This window comes from Oryctolagus cuniculus, chromosome 14 (assembly GCF_964237555.1).
Source record: "Oryctolagus cuniculus chromosome 14, mOryCun1.1, whole genome shotgun sequence".
Taxonomy (NCBI): Eukaryota; Metazoa; Chordata; class Mammalia; order Lagomorpha; family Leporidae; genus Oryctolagus; species Oryctolagus cuniculus.
The window spans coordinates 45,012,376-45,025,468 of record NC_091445.1 but is presented as its reverse complement, the minus strand read 5'-3'; the positions used below and the strand labels follow the sequence as shown (position 1 = coordinate 45,025,468).

The window sequence follows — 13,093 nt, the reverse complement described above, 5'->3', positions numbered from 1 at the left end:
CTCTAGGGACTTCTAATGTCAAGAGGAATACAGATGAGAGATGTTAACATACTATTTTAGGAAACTCCTAGGAGACATCTGAAATGCTGGACAATGGCACAGGCAGCATTTGGAAATTGCTCATACAGAAGTAAAAAATGAATGAACAGTGTTTTGAGATTTGGCAATCTTCTCTAGTTTCAGGTTGGGGTGATGGGGAGTTTGCAGCGAGGCTGAGGAAGGGACCCTAAAGAAATTCTGTTTTTTACTCTGATTCTTCTAAGAGAACAATGGTGGATGGAAGGTCAGGTGTTCATAACCCTACTAAACTTTGTTGCTGAACGCTAACTGGAAACAGATTCAAATTTATTAATATATTAATGGTATCTTGGAATAAAATAGATAACATCTAGAGCTCTTTTACTACATGACTCATGTGTATTGCATTCATTAAAATTCAAATAAAAAGAAAACATGGTTTCTTAGTTATATAAAACAGTGGGACTAGTGGATATTCCCATGACATAGGTGAACTAAAATGTAATGTTTCTGATTGCAATCCTTTCAACCAAAGTTGGACCACTTCTAAAATGGAAACTTCATGTTTTAAAAGTTCATCTGTTCATATTTCTAGTCCATTGCTGGATAGATGGATAGAATACATCTGAGCATTAAAAACAAAACTCATAAACCTTTTTCTCCTGTGATATTTGCCTAGAAATAAATGTCAGAAAGAACTTTAATGTTTTTTTCTAAGTCACTGTTTGAAATTATTGAACCACATTTATCAGAGAACTTATCTTGGTTTAGCAACAGTTTTCAAAAGACAGGCTGGTAGTCACTGATAGGCTCAGTTCTAACAGGAACATTTAACATTCCAAACACTGCACACAGAGCAAGAAAATAGGGGTGGAAATTATCATTGAGAAGTAAACATCTACAAATACATCATGAAGTTTCCTTGACCCCAAATTCCCCTAAAAATCTGTTAAGCTTAGAGTCTGTAGTTATAGAATAGTCCAGTCTCTGCACCAAGTTTGCGATTTACATCAGGAATGAAGTGGAATAGCTCTGTGGCCTTCAACATTGAGGCTGATTATCTCTCCAGGATATTTAACACCATTGGGTGATCTTAAGAAGAAAGAAACTTGATTTGATTCAGGTGTTCAGAGGCGGGCCTTTACGAAATGATTGTGATGAGAGAAGATCATTAGTGTGGAGCCCCTATGGTTGAATCCAGTGGCTTTACAAGCAGACGTATGTGTACTCCCTGATTGTCATCATCTGGTGCCCTGTCCCACCTCAGGACCCCGAAAGCAAGAAGGTCATCCATGATGAGGCCTCTGGATACTGCACTCCAGAACCAGAACTAAGAGCCACAATAGCTTACCTCTGTAAAGAAGCTGGCTTCAGGTTTTCTAGTATGTAATGAAGTGATGACTGATACAAGCTCCAAAAATATTCTGTGCTCCTCACAAATCATCTCTCAGGTTCTGAAAATTGTACTTTCTACTGGAGACTGGGCAATTCAGAGTAAACTAAAACACCTGCTGATTTGTTTCAAATCCCATAGACCCTGTAGGATCACACCTCCTTCTGAAATAAGAGCGACCAATCCCAGCTAGCACAACTCATGATTCATCTCCAGCAGAGTGAAAAAAATATAGCAACAACATCCAAAATTATAGAACCTAAAATATAGAACAAGCACCTGAAAATTTTTTAAGAGTTATTGATTTATTTGAAAGTCAGAGTTACATACAGAGATAAGGAGAGGCAAGGAGAGAGAGAGGAGGGGTGGGGAGAGAGGGCTTCCATCAGCTGGTTCACTCCCTAATTGGCTGCAATGGCCGGAGTTGTGCCAATCCGAAGCCAGGAGCCAGGTGCTTCCTCCAGGTCTTCCCACGTGGATTCAGGGGCCCAAGGACTTGAGCCATCCTCTACTGCTTTCCTAGGCTATAGCAGAGAGCTGGATTGGAAGTGTAGCAGCCGGGACTTGAATCAGTGCCCAAATGGGATGCCAGCACCGCAAGCAATGGCTTAACCTGCTATGCCACAGCCCCGGCCCCGCACCTGAAGTTGTATTTCGTTAGTCACCACAGACAATTCTACTGTCACTACTATACAAGGATTTCAAGAAGCCCTTAGAACTGTGCATTATGAAAACTATGTACAGATTTTTAGATTTTTTGTACTAAAATGAACTTTTCATTTAATTTCATCTTCCATAACATTTTAATTTCCTGTGTAAAAAAGTACATGAAATTTAAAAAAAATCATAAAAAATGAAGTACATGAAATTTATACAACTAAAATCAAGAAATAACAACCTTCAAATGTTTTAAAAATTGCATTGTCTATCACCATAAGAATTTCCAGGGACCGGTACGTGGTGGTACGATGGGTTAAGCTGCTGCCTGGTGTGCCAGTATCTCATATTGGAGTGCTGATTTGAGTTCCAGCTGCCCTGCTTCTGATCCAGCTCCCTACTAATGCAGCTTGTGAAAGAGACACAAGAGGCTTCAAGCACTTGGATGCCTGCCACCCATGTGGGAGACCCTGATGGAGCTCTGGGTTCCTAGTTTTGGCCTAGACTGGCCATGGTCGTTGTTGCCATTTGTCGAGTGAACCAGCAAATGGACAACCTCTCCCCTGTCTCTCACTCTCTCTTTCTGTGGCTTGCCTTTGAAATGCACAAATATATCTTAAACAAGTAAAGAATTTCTACGTGCCTCTTAGTTTCAACGAAGGGAGACTTTCAGTCAAATTTTTCCAAGAGCTTTTGCTTGGATCCTTATAGGTTGAACACTGGATTCCCAAGTCCTGGAGAGAAACTGCAGATATGATATTTCTGCATCATTCAGAAAATTTGATAAGAAAGGTAACTTTTCTTCCTGGCCTGCATAAGCTATGTTGTGAAGAATTAGTTACTGAAGCCCTGAGAGCATATGGTGAAGAACTTAGGGTAAGTGACTTTGAGAAACAAATACGTTCATCACCTGAGAATGTGTGGCTTTTCTTTTTGTAAACACAAAAGAAGTGGCTAGGTTACATGATCACCTTTAGGATTATTTTGCCACTTGCATTTTCAAATGAAGCACAAGTTTTAAAAGGAATGGGGGCTAATGCTCTCCCTGGCAGTGTTTGTACTTCCCATCGCCTTCCTGTGTGTGCTATTTTTAAAAGAAACATTACACACAAGAGCCCCAAGGCAATGGTACCAGTGAAACAATGCCAGCTTGGAAATTCGGAGGAGATTCTGTTTCTCATTATGTGAGTGAGAGGTCATTGTTTGAATGCTTCTCTCTCTCTCTCTCAATCCACAGTCTCTTGCTCCCCAGCTTCCAGCACGTACATGGTCATTATTCTTTGGGTGTTTTAAAATTATAAACATAGAAGAGAGCCAAGCAGAGTCCCACAGTCCCGACTGGCTAATGGAAAGTCGGCTGCACGGATGCCAGTCACATAGAGCAACTATGTCATAAATCACACACTTGCCTGTGTGGTTGTAAAGAGAACAAGAGAAATGGTCTGAGTTCTCCCTCTCTGGTTCTACTAAAGCAAGGATTTGTTGGGAAAAATGATCTCTTTTGGGACTTCACTAAGTGGCCACGGAGTACAAAAAAACTAACATTTCTCCATTATTAGGAGGTGGGACTGCAGAATAAGGAATTGAATAGTTGAAATGCAGTGCATTTGTGTAGTTATTCTGGAAGTCTGAAAAATGTAAAATCGTGCAAAGGTAATTACATTTTCTTTGGTCTCCATCTCCAAAAAGAAAGGCTTTGAGATAAAAGAGAGATGGTTATTTATCAGTTGGGAAAGTTTTATACCTTTATCTACTTTCTCATAAATGAAAAAGGCCATGATAAGTTTGTTTAAATACTAAATGTAAACACAGATGATGAATATACTCATGATATGAAACCTGTATTTTTTTTAATTTATGGAAAGTGGCTATGTTCATTAGCGGTTGCAAGAAGGTTGAAGAAAAGGGAAGTACCAATTACTGGCTAATCTTTGTAATTAGAAGTCATCTCTCTGATATCTTCTGCATTCCCGTTTGAAATGGGCTTAGTAAGCCTGCCCTGATTCTGGGAGACACTGGGGCTTGGAGAAGTCACCAGGTCTGTTGACTCTGACTGCAGAGAAACTGGATTTAAAAGACTTCCTATCACTCTTACACTTCTTAATGGCTTTCACTGTTTAGTTTATTATTGCTGTGGGTAGATAATTTCATATCCACAGTCCTGAGAGAATGTGAGGTTTCCAAGAACCCATCCTCAGTGAACTTACGAGTAAGAGCCACTTCATGGCAATTTTAAAGGCAGCTTAATCTCACTTGAGCCACCAAGTCCTTTGAAAATTACGGACAAAGTCTACTTTTCAGTAAAGGCATGTGGTCAATTGAGAAACTTCAACTAGTTTGATATTTCCTATCACAGATATGTAACATTGAGAGTGGCACCAAAAAGTGTGCGTGTTGGATCCAAGACAGAAGGATCATCGGGGGAGGGAGCTCCTCTCACTGAAATCAAGGGAATCACGATTGCAGGTTTGCAGCATATGGCCATGGTTGAACCACTACTGCACACGCAGTCTGCGAGGACAGGAAAGCAGCCTTATGGTCTTTAGAAGGTTTGTCAAAGAAGTTATGTTTTACTGTTGTTTTCTCACAATGCTCCCATCCTTTTAATATATACATTAAATATATTAAAACCTGATGTGCTTTCTTATGAGTAACAATGTTAATGTATTAAGCAATAACAATGTTAACATATAGCTAATAAAGTTAATATTTTGATAAAGTTACCAATAGTAGAGAGAAATTACTTCACTAACCATATCAAATACTGCCTCCCTTAGTTGGCACCATATTTTTTTTTTTTTAAGATTTGTGTATTTATTTGAGAGGCAAAGTCAGAGAGAGAGAGAGAGAGAGAAAGAAAGAGAGAAAGCAAGAAAGCAAGAAAGCAAGAAAGCAAGAAAGCAAGAAAGCAAGAAAGAAAGAAAGAAAGAAAGAAAGAAAGAAAGAAAGAAAAGAGGTCTTCCATCCACTGGTTCACTCCCAGAATGGCCGCATTGGCTGGAGCTGGGCCAGTGCAGTCAGGAGCTACAGCTTCTTCCAGGTCTTCCCCATGGGTGCAGGGGCCCAAGCACTTGGACCATCTTCCACTGCTTCCCCAGGCCATTAGCAGAGAGCTGGACTGGAAGAGGAACAATCAGAACACAAACTGGTGCCCATATGGGATGCCAGCTCCACAGATGGAGGCTTAACCAACTTATTATGTCACAGCACTGGCCCCTATATATACTCTTTTTAATAAAGAAAGATTTTTTTGTTGGTTGGTTTAAAAGACAGAGTCTCTCTCTCTCTCTCTTTCTCTCTTTCTCTTTCTTTCTCTCCCTCTCTCTCTCACAAGCACAGATGTTCCATCCTCTGGCTCATTCCCCAAGTGGTTGCAATGGCTTAGACTGTTTTGGCCCAAGCCAGGGACCCAGAACTTCATCTGGGTTTCCCTTGTGGATGGCATGGGCTGAAGTACTCAGCCCATCCTCCACTGCTTTCTCAGGGACTTCACCAGGAAACTGGAATGCAAGCAGAGTACTTGGGAATGCAAATCAGCACTCCAATATGGGATGCTACTATTGCAGACTGTGGCCTAACATGCTGTGCCACAATGCCAGTCCCCATATATGCTGTTTCAGATTTTCAAAAGTATTATGGTTTGCTATTTTCTGATGGTCACCTTATTGGGGATTACAGAACCCAGCTCAGCGCCTTTCCTCCTAATAGCTTTCCCTAAACCTTGTTCTTTTCTCCTGAAAATGTGCTGAATTTTATTTCTTTGGAAAATTCTATTGGGCAGGACTCCTAGTGACAGAACAGTACTTGACACGTGTGGGTTCTTAATAAATACTTGCTGGATGAAAGATAGAATTTTGCCATGTTATTTTGTTAAAGATTTATTTTTTTATTTGAGAGGCAGAATTACAGACAGAGAGAGGGAAAGACACACACACACACACACACAGAGAGAGAGAGAGAGAGAGAGAGAGAGAGAGAGGTCTTTTATCCTCTGGTCCACTCCCCAAAGGGCTGCAATGGCCACAGCTGAGCCAATCCAAAGCCAGGAACCAGGAACTTCTTCCAGGTCTCCCACATGCGTGTAAGGGCTTAAGCACTTGGACCATTTTCCACTGCTCTACCAGGCCACAAGCAGAGAGCTGGATTGGAAGAGAAGCATCAGGGACACAAACTGGCCCCATATGGGATGAAGACACCAAAGGCAGAGACTTAAGCTACTACATCAAAGTGCCAACCCCACCGTGCTATTTTTTTTTATATTCCACATCTCTATCCTAACCTGTTACAGGGTATTACAGTTACTTGATCTGATTTCCTTTAGGAGAGGGATATTGTACTTATTCATCTGTAGTCTTTCATAGTATCTGACATATAATAACAAACTCTGGAAGGACTCAGGGTTGCATCTGCTCCTTCAGAACATGACCAGCAATTCCTTGGCATTCTCTGTTCCTGGTGGAAGGCTGAGATTTCTAGTCTTCATCATATACTGAGCATCACAGGGCTAGAAGCAATATTTGGATATATTGATCTCATCAGAATAAAAGTTAGTAGCTCAGTCATTTCAAAGGCAAACATTCTACAACATAGAAATAACTAGTTTGGAAATATCTAGGTCAAGGATTTTATTTTTCTCAATCATCCTTCACGACCACCCCATGACACCTGGATGAGGCTCACTGCTAACATTTGAACAACAATCCAGAGCTTAAAGGTAAATTGCTTGAGTGTCCATTAAATCCCAGATGCGCATACTTCCTAGGGTAGCCCTGCAGGAGCTGCCACAACTCTTCTGTTGACAGGAAGGGATCAGGCCCCATTCAGCTCCCAAATGCAGATGTTCCTCCATTCCACCTGGCTTCAAATGCAACCTCATCTGCTGACTTCAAGGAGTAGAATGGGTTCTCCCAGATAGACTTGCAGCTTTTGGAAATAAAGATGCACACGTATGAAAAAAAGGAGGAATAATCGTATCCCAGGTACATTCTTGGCAACTGTATGACCAATCTGAGAGTCAGTGGCAGCATTCCTTACTGCATGGGATTGGCTTTTCCCATTGGTGGTGGTCGTAATGAGACCTGCCTGAGTTGCTCTTCAGGTGACTAGTATAGAATCAGCATCTGTGGGAGTGGGGGTGGGGTGGGGAGTGCTGTGGCACAGTTGGTTAAAGCCCTGGCCTGCAGTGCCTGCATCACATGTGGGTGCCAGTTCATGTCCCAGCTGTTCCACTTCCCATCCAGCTCCCTGCTGATGCACCTGGGAGAGTAGTGGAGAATGGTCCAAGTGCTTGAGCCCCTGCACTCATGTGGGAGACCTGGAAGAAGCTCCTGTCTCCTGACTTTGGATGGGTTCAGCTCCAATTGTTGAGGCCATTTGGAGAGTGAACCAGCGGATGGAAGGCCTCTCTCTCTCTCCATTTTTCTCTGTAACTCTTGAAAATAAATATTAAAAAAAAAATCAGCATCTGCTGTAGACCAGGCACGCTCTCTCCCTGGCTGCCTCTCTCTCTGCTGCAGTAAATTTTGGTGTCTATTCTTAAAAGAAGAAATCAGTCAACCATCAGAATGCAAGAGAAACATCAAGTTTGTTTCACCTCTCTGTGTGCACATTTTCACTTCAATATTTACCCCATCTCTCAGTGTTCATTCTCTTCTTTCCACTGTCTGTCTGTTCAGCATTTCTTCCACTTGAGTGCTCTCTAAACTAAGTAGAAGTGCCAACTATTGATGACTTCTCTCTGTGATAATTTAGAAAATGGGAAGTAGTTTTATTGTATTACTTTTCCACTTAAAAATACTGAATCTTTTCACTTTCATTCTGTATGCTCTTAGATATCAAACTTCTTGAAAACACTTTTCTGTGAACAAATTTTTGATTAAGAAGTCATGAATCTCAGGGTCACTGCATTGAACTCACTTCTGACTTTATCGTGGGATCTTGTCATCAGTTTCATGGGGTTACCTCAAATTAATGTCTTAAGGCAATTAGCAGTTCCATGGGTTCATGTGAAAATTGCTAAAGCAGCTGGCCCAGGAGGAGAAGTTCCAGGACAAATACATTTAAAATTAACATCTCTTAAAACTTTTCACCAGCTAAGGATGAAGTTCTCCACTCATCAATCTGTACTTGCTTGTCACCATATTGATTTCTCAGGTCGGTTTGGATGAGAAGTAGGCATTTGACTTTTCACTTTTTTTTCCATCTGCCTGACAACTTTTCTTTTAAGGTCAAATTGCCATAATCTCCTTCCAGGTGCAAGTCAGTAATATCCTTACTTAGTGTGGCATGTCATATCTAGTGCTGCAGAAGTAGTAGCATATTTGATTAAGATTATTACCCTTCAGTCTGATAGAGAACTCATCATACATTGATAGATAACTTCCTAAAATATGCAAAATGATGAATTTCAAAATGCACCTGACACCAAGAGTTTGGGTTAAGGCTTTGAAGGCCTTAACTATACTGTGATTGTATTTTTGCCTTTTTTTTTTTTTTTTTTTTTTTTTACTTATCTGACAATTTTAAGCCAAGGTCATTGGTCCAAGGCAGATGACAAAACCATGGATACCACTTTAAAAGGGACACAGTGGCAGTGACCCTGCCTGCTCCATCTTGTAATGTATAGCAAGTTTCCTGCTCTCTTTTGAATGTTCCTCCATGAACACCACTCTCCTCTGGCAAGGGTTTGAAAAATGAAGCTGAGCCTGATTACCAACATATTGCTTTATTTCTTGGTGGTAGTAAATTAAGGCTTTCTAGAGTCATACAGCACGCAGTGATTTGCACATTAGAATTACAAAAACGATGAGCATTCAATTTAGCAGAGCCAGGAAGGAAGCAAATGTTTTAAAACAGATACATTTCCTAGTGAGGCTTTTTTTTTTCTTGGTCTCTAAAATTCTGCTGAGCTGTTTCCCAATAACCTCTGTCACAGATTCACACCCCAAGGAAGAGCAGAATGGATGAAGAGGAGAGTGGAGGGGCAGGGAAACAATGGAGAAAGTTGGAAAGACAATATCTGCTGAGCAATCAGTGTGAAAAATCTGCCTAGTCTCATAGTTGGAAGACTGCTTCGGTGATGTGATCAGGTGGTGGCAATAAAGATATTCAGAATGGTTCAGGGAGCCATCGCATGTCTTCTGGGAGCATTCAAGTGGCTCACTTGGATGTCCTAGTGCTGGGGGCTGAGGACAGTCCTTTGTGATTCTCACATTCTGAAACTTCCAATAGGATCACCAGTCACAGAGCAGAGGAATGCTGCCTTCAGCTTCCTTCATGGTTCTAAGCTCTGTGGCTATCACTAGATCCTATCCCTAGCCAAACTGGTTTTCTCCATGGCAGAGTTTTGATTGCACATCTAAGCTGATGGTGAAGTTGAGTGGACAGGAGTCTGTGGTTTTTACATGATGGATGAAAGAAACCTCCAGGCCAGATGCCACATCATCACTCTAATTCCTCCTTTCCAACAGAGGACAGCGTGCACAGGAGCCTACAGTGGGAGTGCAGTTGTCGAACAGTGTTTGCTTGGTCTGAAACAAATCGGATACACTTGTCTTGGAGATACAGAGGTTTTGGGCTGGGTTAGGGGAACTGTTAAGGAGGGAGGGGGCATGGCTGGAGAATAATTTGAAAAAAGTCATGTGTTTCCTAAGACAAGACAACTGAATTTTGTAAAGACTAGCAATGGAATTTATTCTGGCCACCCGATTTCATACAAATGAGACTAGTAAGAGCTCTCTATCCAAATAGGTTCATTTAAAATTCCATCCACTTAACATTTGTATTTTGTAATGATTTTCATGTTCTATTTCAAGGGCTTGGTTGCTGGACTGGCATCTCAGCCTTATTAATGTGTTGTCACTTCCATTTGGCATTTCTGAGTGAGCATCACTTACACCTGGAAATAAATCTGCTTGGCATTCTTTGATGGGAAACTTGCAGACAGCTGTGGGGGAGGCACACAAGGTGGCAATTTGCACAATTAAACAAAAATTTAACCCCGGTAGGCTTCAAATCTGGATTTAACCCCAACAGATTTGAAATTTGGATGCATAAAGAAATAAATGGATGAGAAAAGTGGAAATGCAATCTGAATGACAATGAATGAAGGAGTCTCTGGGACCAGCTGCAGGGCAGATGTGCCTGATGCCTGCCACATGTGTACTTCGAGAGATTAGAAAAACTTTGGAGGACATGTGTTCCCTTGGGCCTCCCTTGTTGATTAAAAATTTTAAGGGTCTTTTCTTCTATTTGAAAATACTCAGAGAAAATCAAATTGACGGGGAGATCTGGGTTTTGTGGCGGTTAGACATTCTGGCCTTGCTAAGATGATTCTGAAACTGTTGTGCACAGAAACCATGCTATGGAGCACAGATGAGAAAATGTGGGATAGGCTCAGCCATGAAACTTCCCAGGGGCATGGGAGGCTCAGATGGAAGCAGAAGGACCTGCAGGAAGCTTTGTGAAAGGACATTGGTACTGCAGTCTCCTCAGAGCCCCTGCCACCTTTTCAGGAGAATCACCTCTTGAAAAAGGAAGCTTGTTTGTGTGCTGCACATCATGGTGCTTCTGTTTACAACCACCTCTGTTCCATGGGTTCTGAAATGGACATGAGCTAATCCTCCATCTAGTTGATCTGAAGTTCAATGCCAGAAGCACAGAAAGCTGAAGTGCTTTGGCCAAGTTTGCACAGCCTGTTAGCAGCTGAGCTGGGAGAAGAAGGTAGGTCTATGTTTCTACCGTGCTTCTTGGAACAGTGGGCCTTTGACAAAGGTTTGGAAAGTGCTTTGCAAATGCCACATGCTATGGCATTTCTTTATCCCAAATTTTCCTGGTGTGAGATTAAACGGTGTGGTTTAGGCCAATCAAGCTATTTAATGAGGAAATCAGGCGCACCTGTTGTGCTGCTGTTGGAAGGGAGGGGTGGGGAGTGACAGAGAGGGAATGTGGAATTTTGGGAGTTGGTGGGGGACAATGAGTAAGGTGCACTTCTGAAGACACTGTAGTTGGCCTGCTAAGGTACATCTTCGATGACAAGAGACACTTCCTACAATCAATCTGACCCAAAACACTGTTTGCTGTAACTAAAATTTGTCTCCCCACCCAGGTTTTTCTTTTTCTTTTCTTTTTGACCTCTGATGCCCAAGAGAAATTAGGAGACACAAAAGCCAGATTCCTAAGAACCTTCCTGGAAGAAAGAGCCGTTATAAGTGGGTGTTGGTGCTTACATAGGCTGCTTTTAACAAACATTTTGATGGGTTCCCGTTTGTGTGAGAACAACGCAAGAAAGCTGTCCCTTCAGAAAAAGGCAGGGTTGGTGTGCTCGATGACACAGCGCTTGCAGTGGCGTTTGACAAACCGCAGGGCCTCCACGGACACCTCGCAGTCCTGGACGTTGAGCATCTGGAGGTCAAAGCAGTTGGCGGCCACGATCTGCAAGCCCTGGCCGGTGATGCTCTCGCAGGACTTGAGGCTGAGCCGCTTGAGGTTGAAGCAGTTCAGGGCCAGGCACTCCAGGCCCGTGTCGGAGACCAAAGGGCATTTGCCGATGTCCAAAGACTTGAGTTTTGTGCAGTTCTTGGCGAGGTACTCCACGCCGTGGTCCGTGATGCCCTCGCAGCCCCTCGCGTTGAGGTAGCGCAATTTGCTGCAGTACTTGGCCACATAGCGGATGCCCACGTCGGTGATGCGGCCGCAGTGGGCGATGCTGAGGTACCGCAGGCGGGACTCCAGCTTGGCGATCTCCCGCAGGCCAAAGTCGCTGACGAAGCGGCAGTCGCTGACGCTCAGCTCCTTGATGGAGGTGCAGTAGATCACCAGGTAGCGGAGGCCCTCGTCCGTGAGGCGGACGCAGCGGCGCAGGTATAGGTGGGTCAGCTGCGTGCAGTGCGCAGCGATGGTGTGCAGGCCTTCGTCCTCCAGCACGAAGCAGTCCGTCATGTCCAGGTAGCGAATGGATATCTGTTTGCCATGCAAGGGGGACAGTTTAATGGAGGCCTCCCGAGTCAAGCTGATGCAGGTCACCTTGGAGCACCCTATGCAAAGAGATGGAACACATGCTCAGAGCAGCTTGAGAGAATGGGGACGCCCTGGGATGCCAGGACTCTTTCGTATTCCTCCCCCCAAGTCTGGGTACCAACTCTGGACCGTCTGTCTTGGCCCCTACATAAAGGAAAATCAGCAGTGAGTTCCCCCATGTTCATTTCTTTATTTAACCATTTGGCTTGTTTGGTTTAAGGGGATTCACAAGCTCTATAATAAGAAAGATCAAGGTTCCAATTCTTGATCTATCATTACTTACATAACGTGGGGCAAATCAATCTTTCTGAGAAGTTCTTTGTTTCAGAATGGGAATGAGCATGTTTCTTGCAAGGTAACTATGAAGAAGAAATGAGACTATGCATGCAAAATTCGTGCCTTGGCCCTGAAATGTCCAGAAACTCAAAAGTTTCATTCCCACTCTGCAATGATCTAGTGGCTCCTTGATCCACAGATCTGAGATATGAGAGAGAAAGGGTGGGCACGGCCTTGGTTTCACAGAAAGAACTCTGATTTGGGAGTCATGCTGAGTTCCAGTATACTTTTTATGGCCTCAGACAGGGGGCTTAATTTTTCTGCATCTCAAGACTTGCCTCCTGGAGATGAATAGTTGATAAGCCTCCACTGCAGACATACATGAGGATGCAGAGAGATCATAGCGATGAATGCACTTTGAAAACTCTACAAGAATTGCATGTGGCTGTTAGTCTAATTATATGTGAATTCAATTCACCTCTTCTTGGCCAAGGAAGACCATCAGTGTCCCTGGGATTGTTGCACTATCTCATCAACTGGTCTCTGCCCTGTGGTTCATTTTGAACACATCTGCCACAGGGGTCTTAGAAAATGGAACTCAAATCTTGTCACCATGCCTTTGGTGGCATCTGTCTCACCAAATGTAACATCTAGAATCTAATGAGGCCTTCAGTGATGAACTGCACCCCTGTGCTCTCTGCCCTCATCTCCTATGCCACTCTTCCAACCCCT

General features: G+C 42.9%; 1 protein-coding gene across 4 annotated transcripts in view; it reads right to left on the bottom strand.

Moving 5' to 3' along the window:
* Positions 1–8,776: 8,776 nt before the first annotated feature.
* The window catches only part of FBXL7 (F-box and leucine rich repeat protein 7), a 441,392-nt gene continuing 437,075 nt past the window's right edge, over positions 8,777–13,093 (bottom strand). For all 4 annotated transcript variants that reach the window (XM_008262077.4, XM_070056603.1, XM_070056604.1 and 1 more), the window contains one exon: positions 8,777–12,102. In XM_008262077.4, coding sequence (XP_008260299.2) covers positions 11,366–12,102 — 737 coding nt within the window. In that variant the 3' untranslated portion in view covers positions 8,777–11,365. The remainder of the gene's footprint in view (positions 12,103–13,093) is intronic.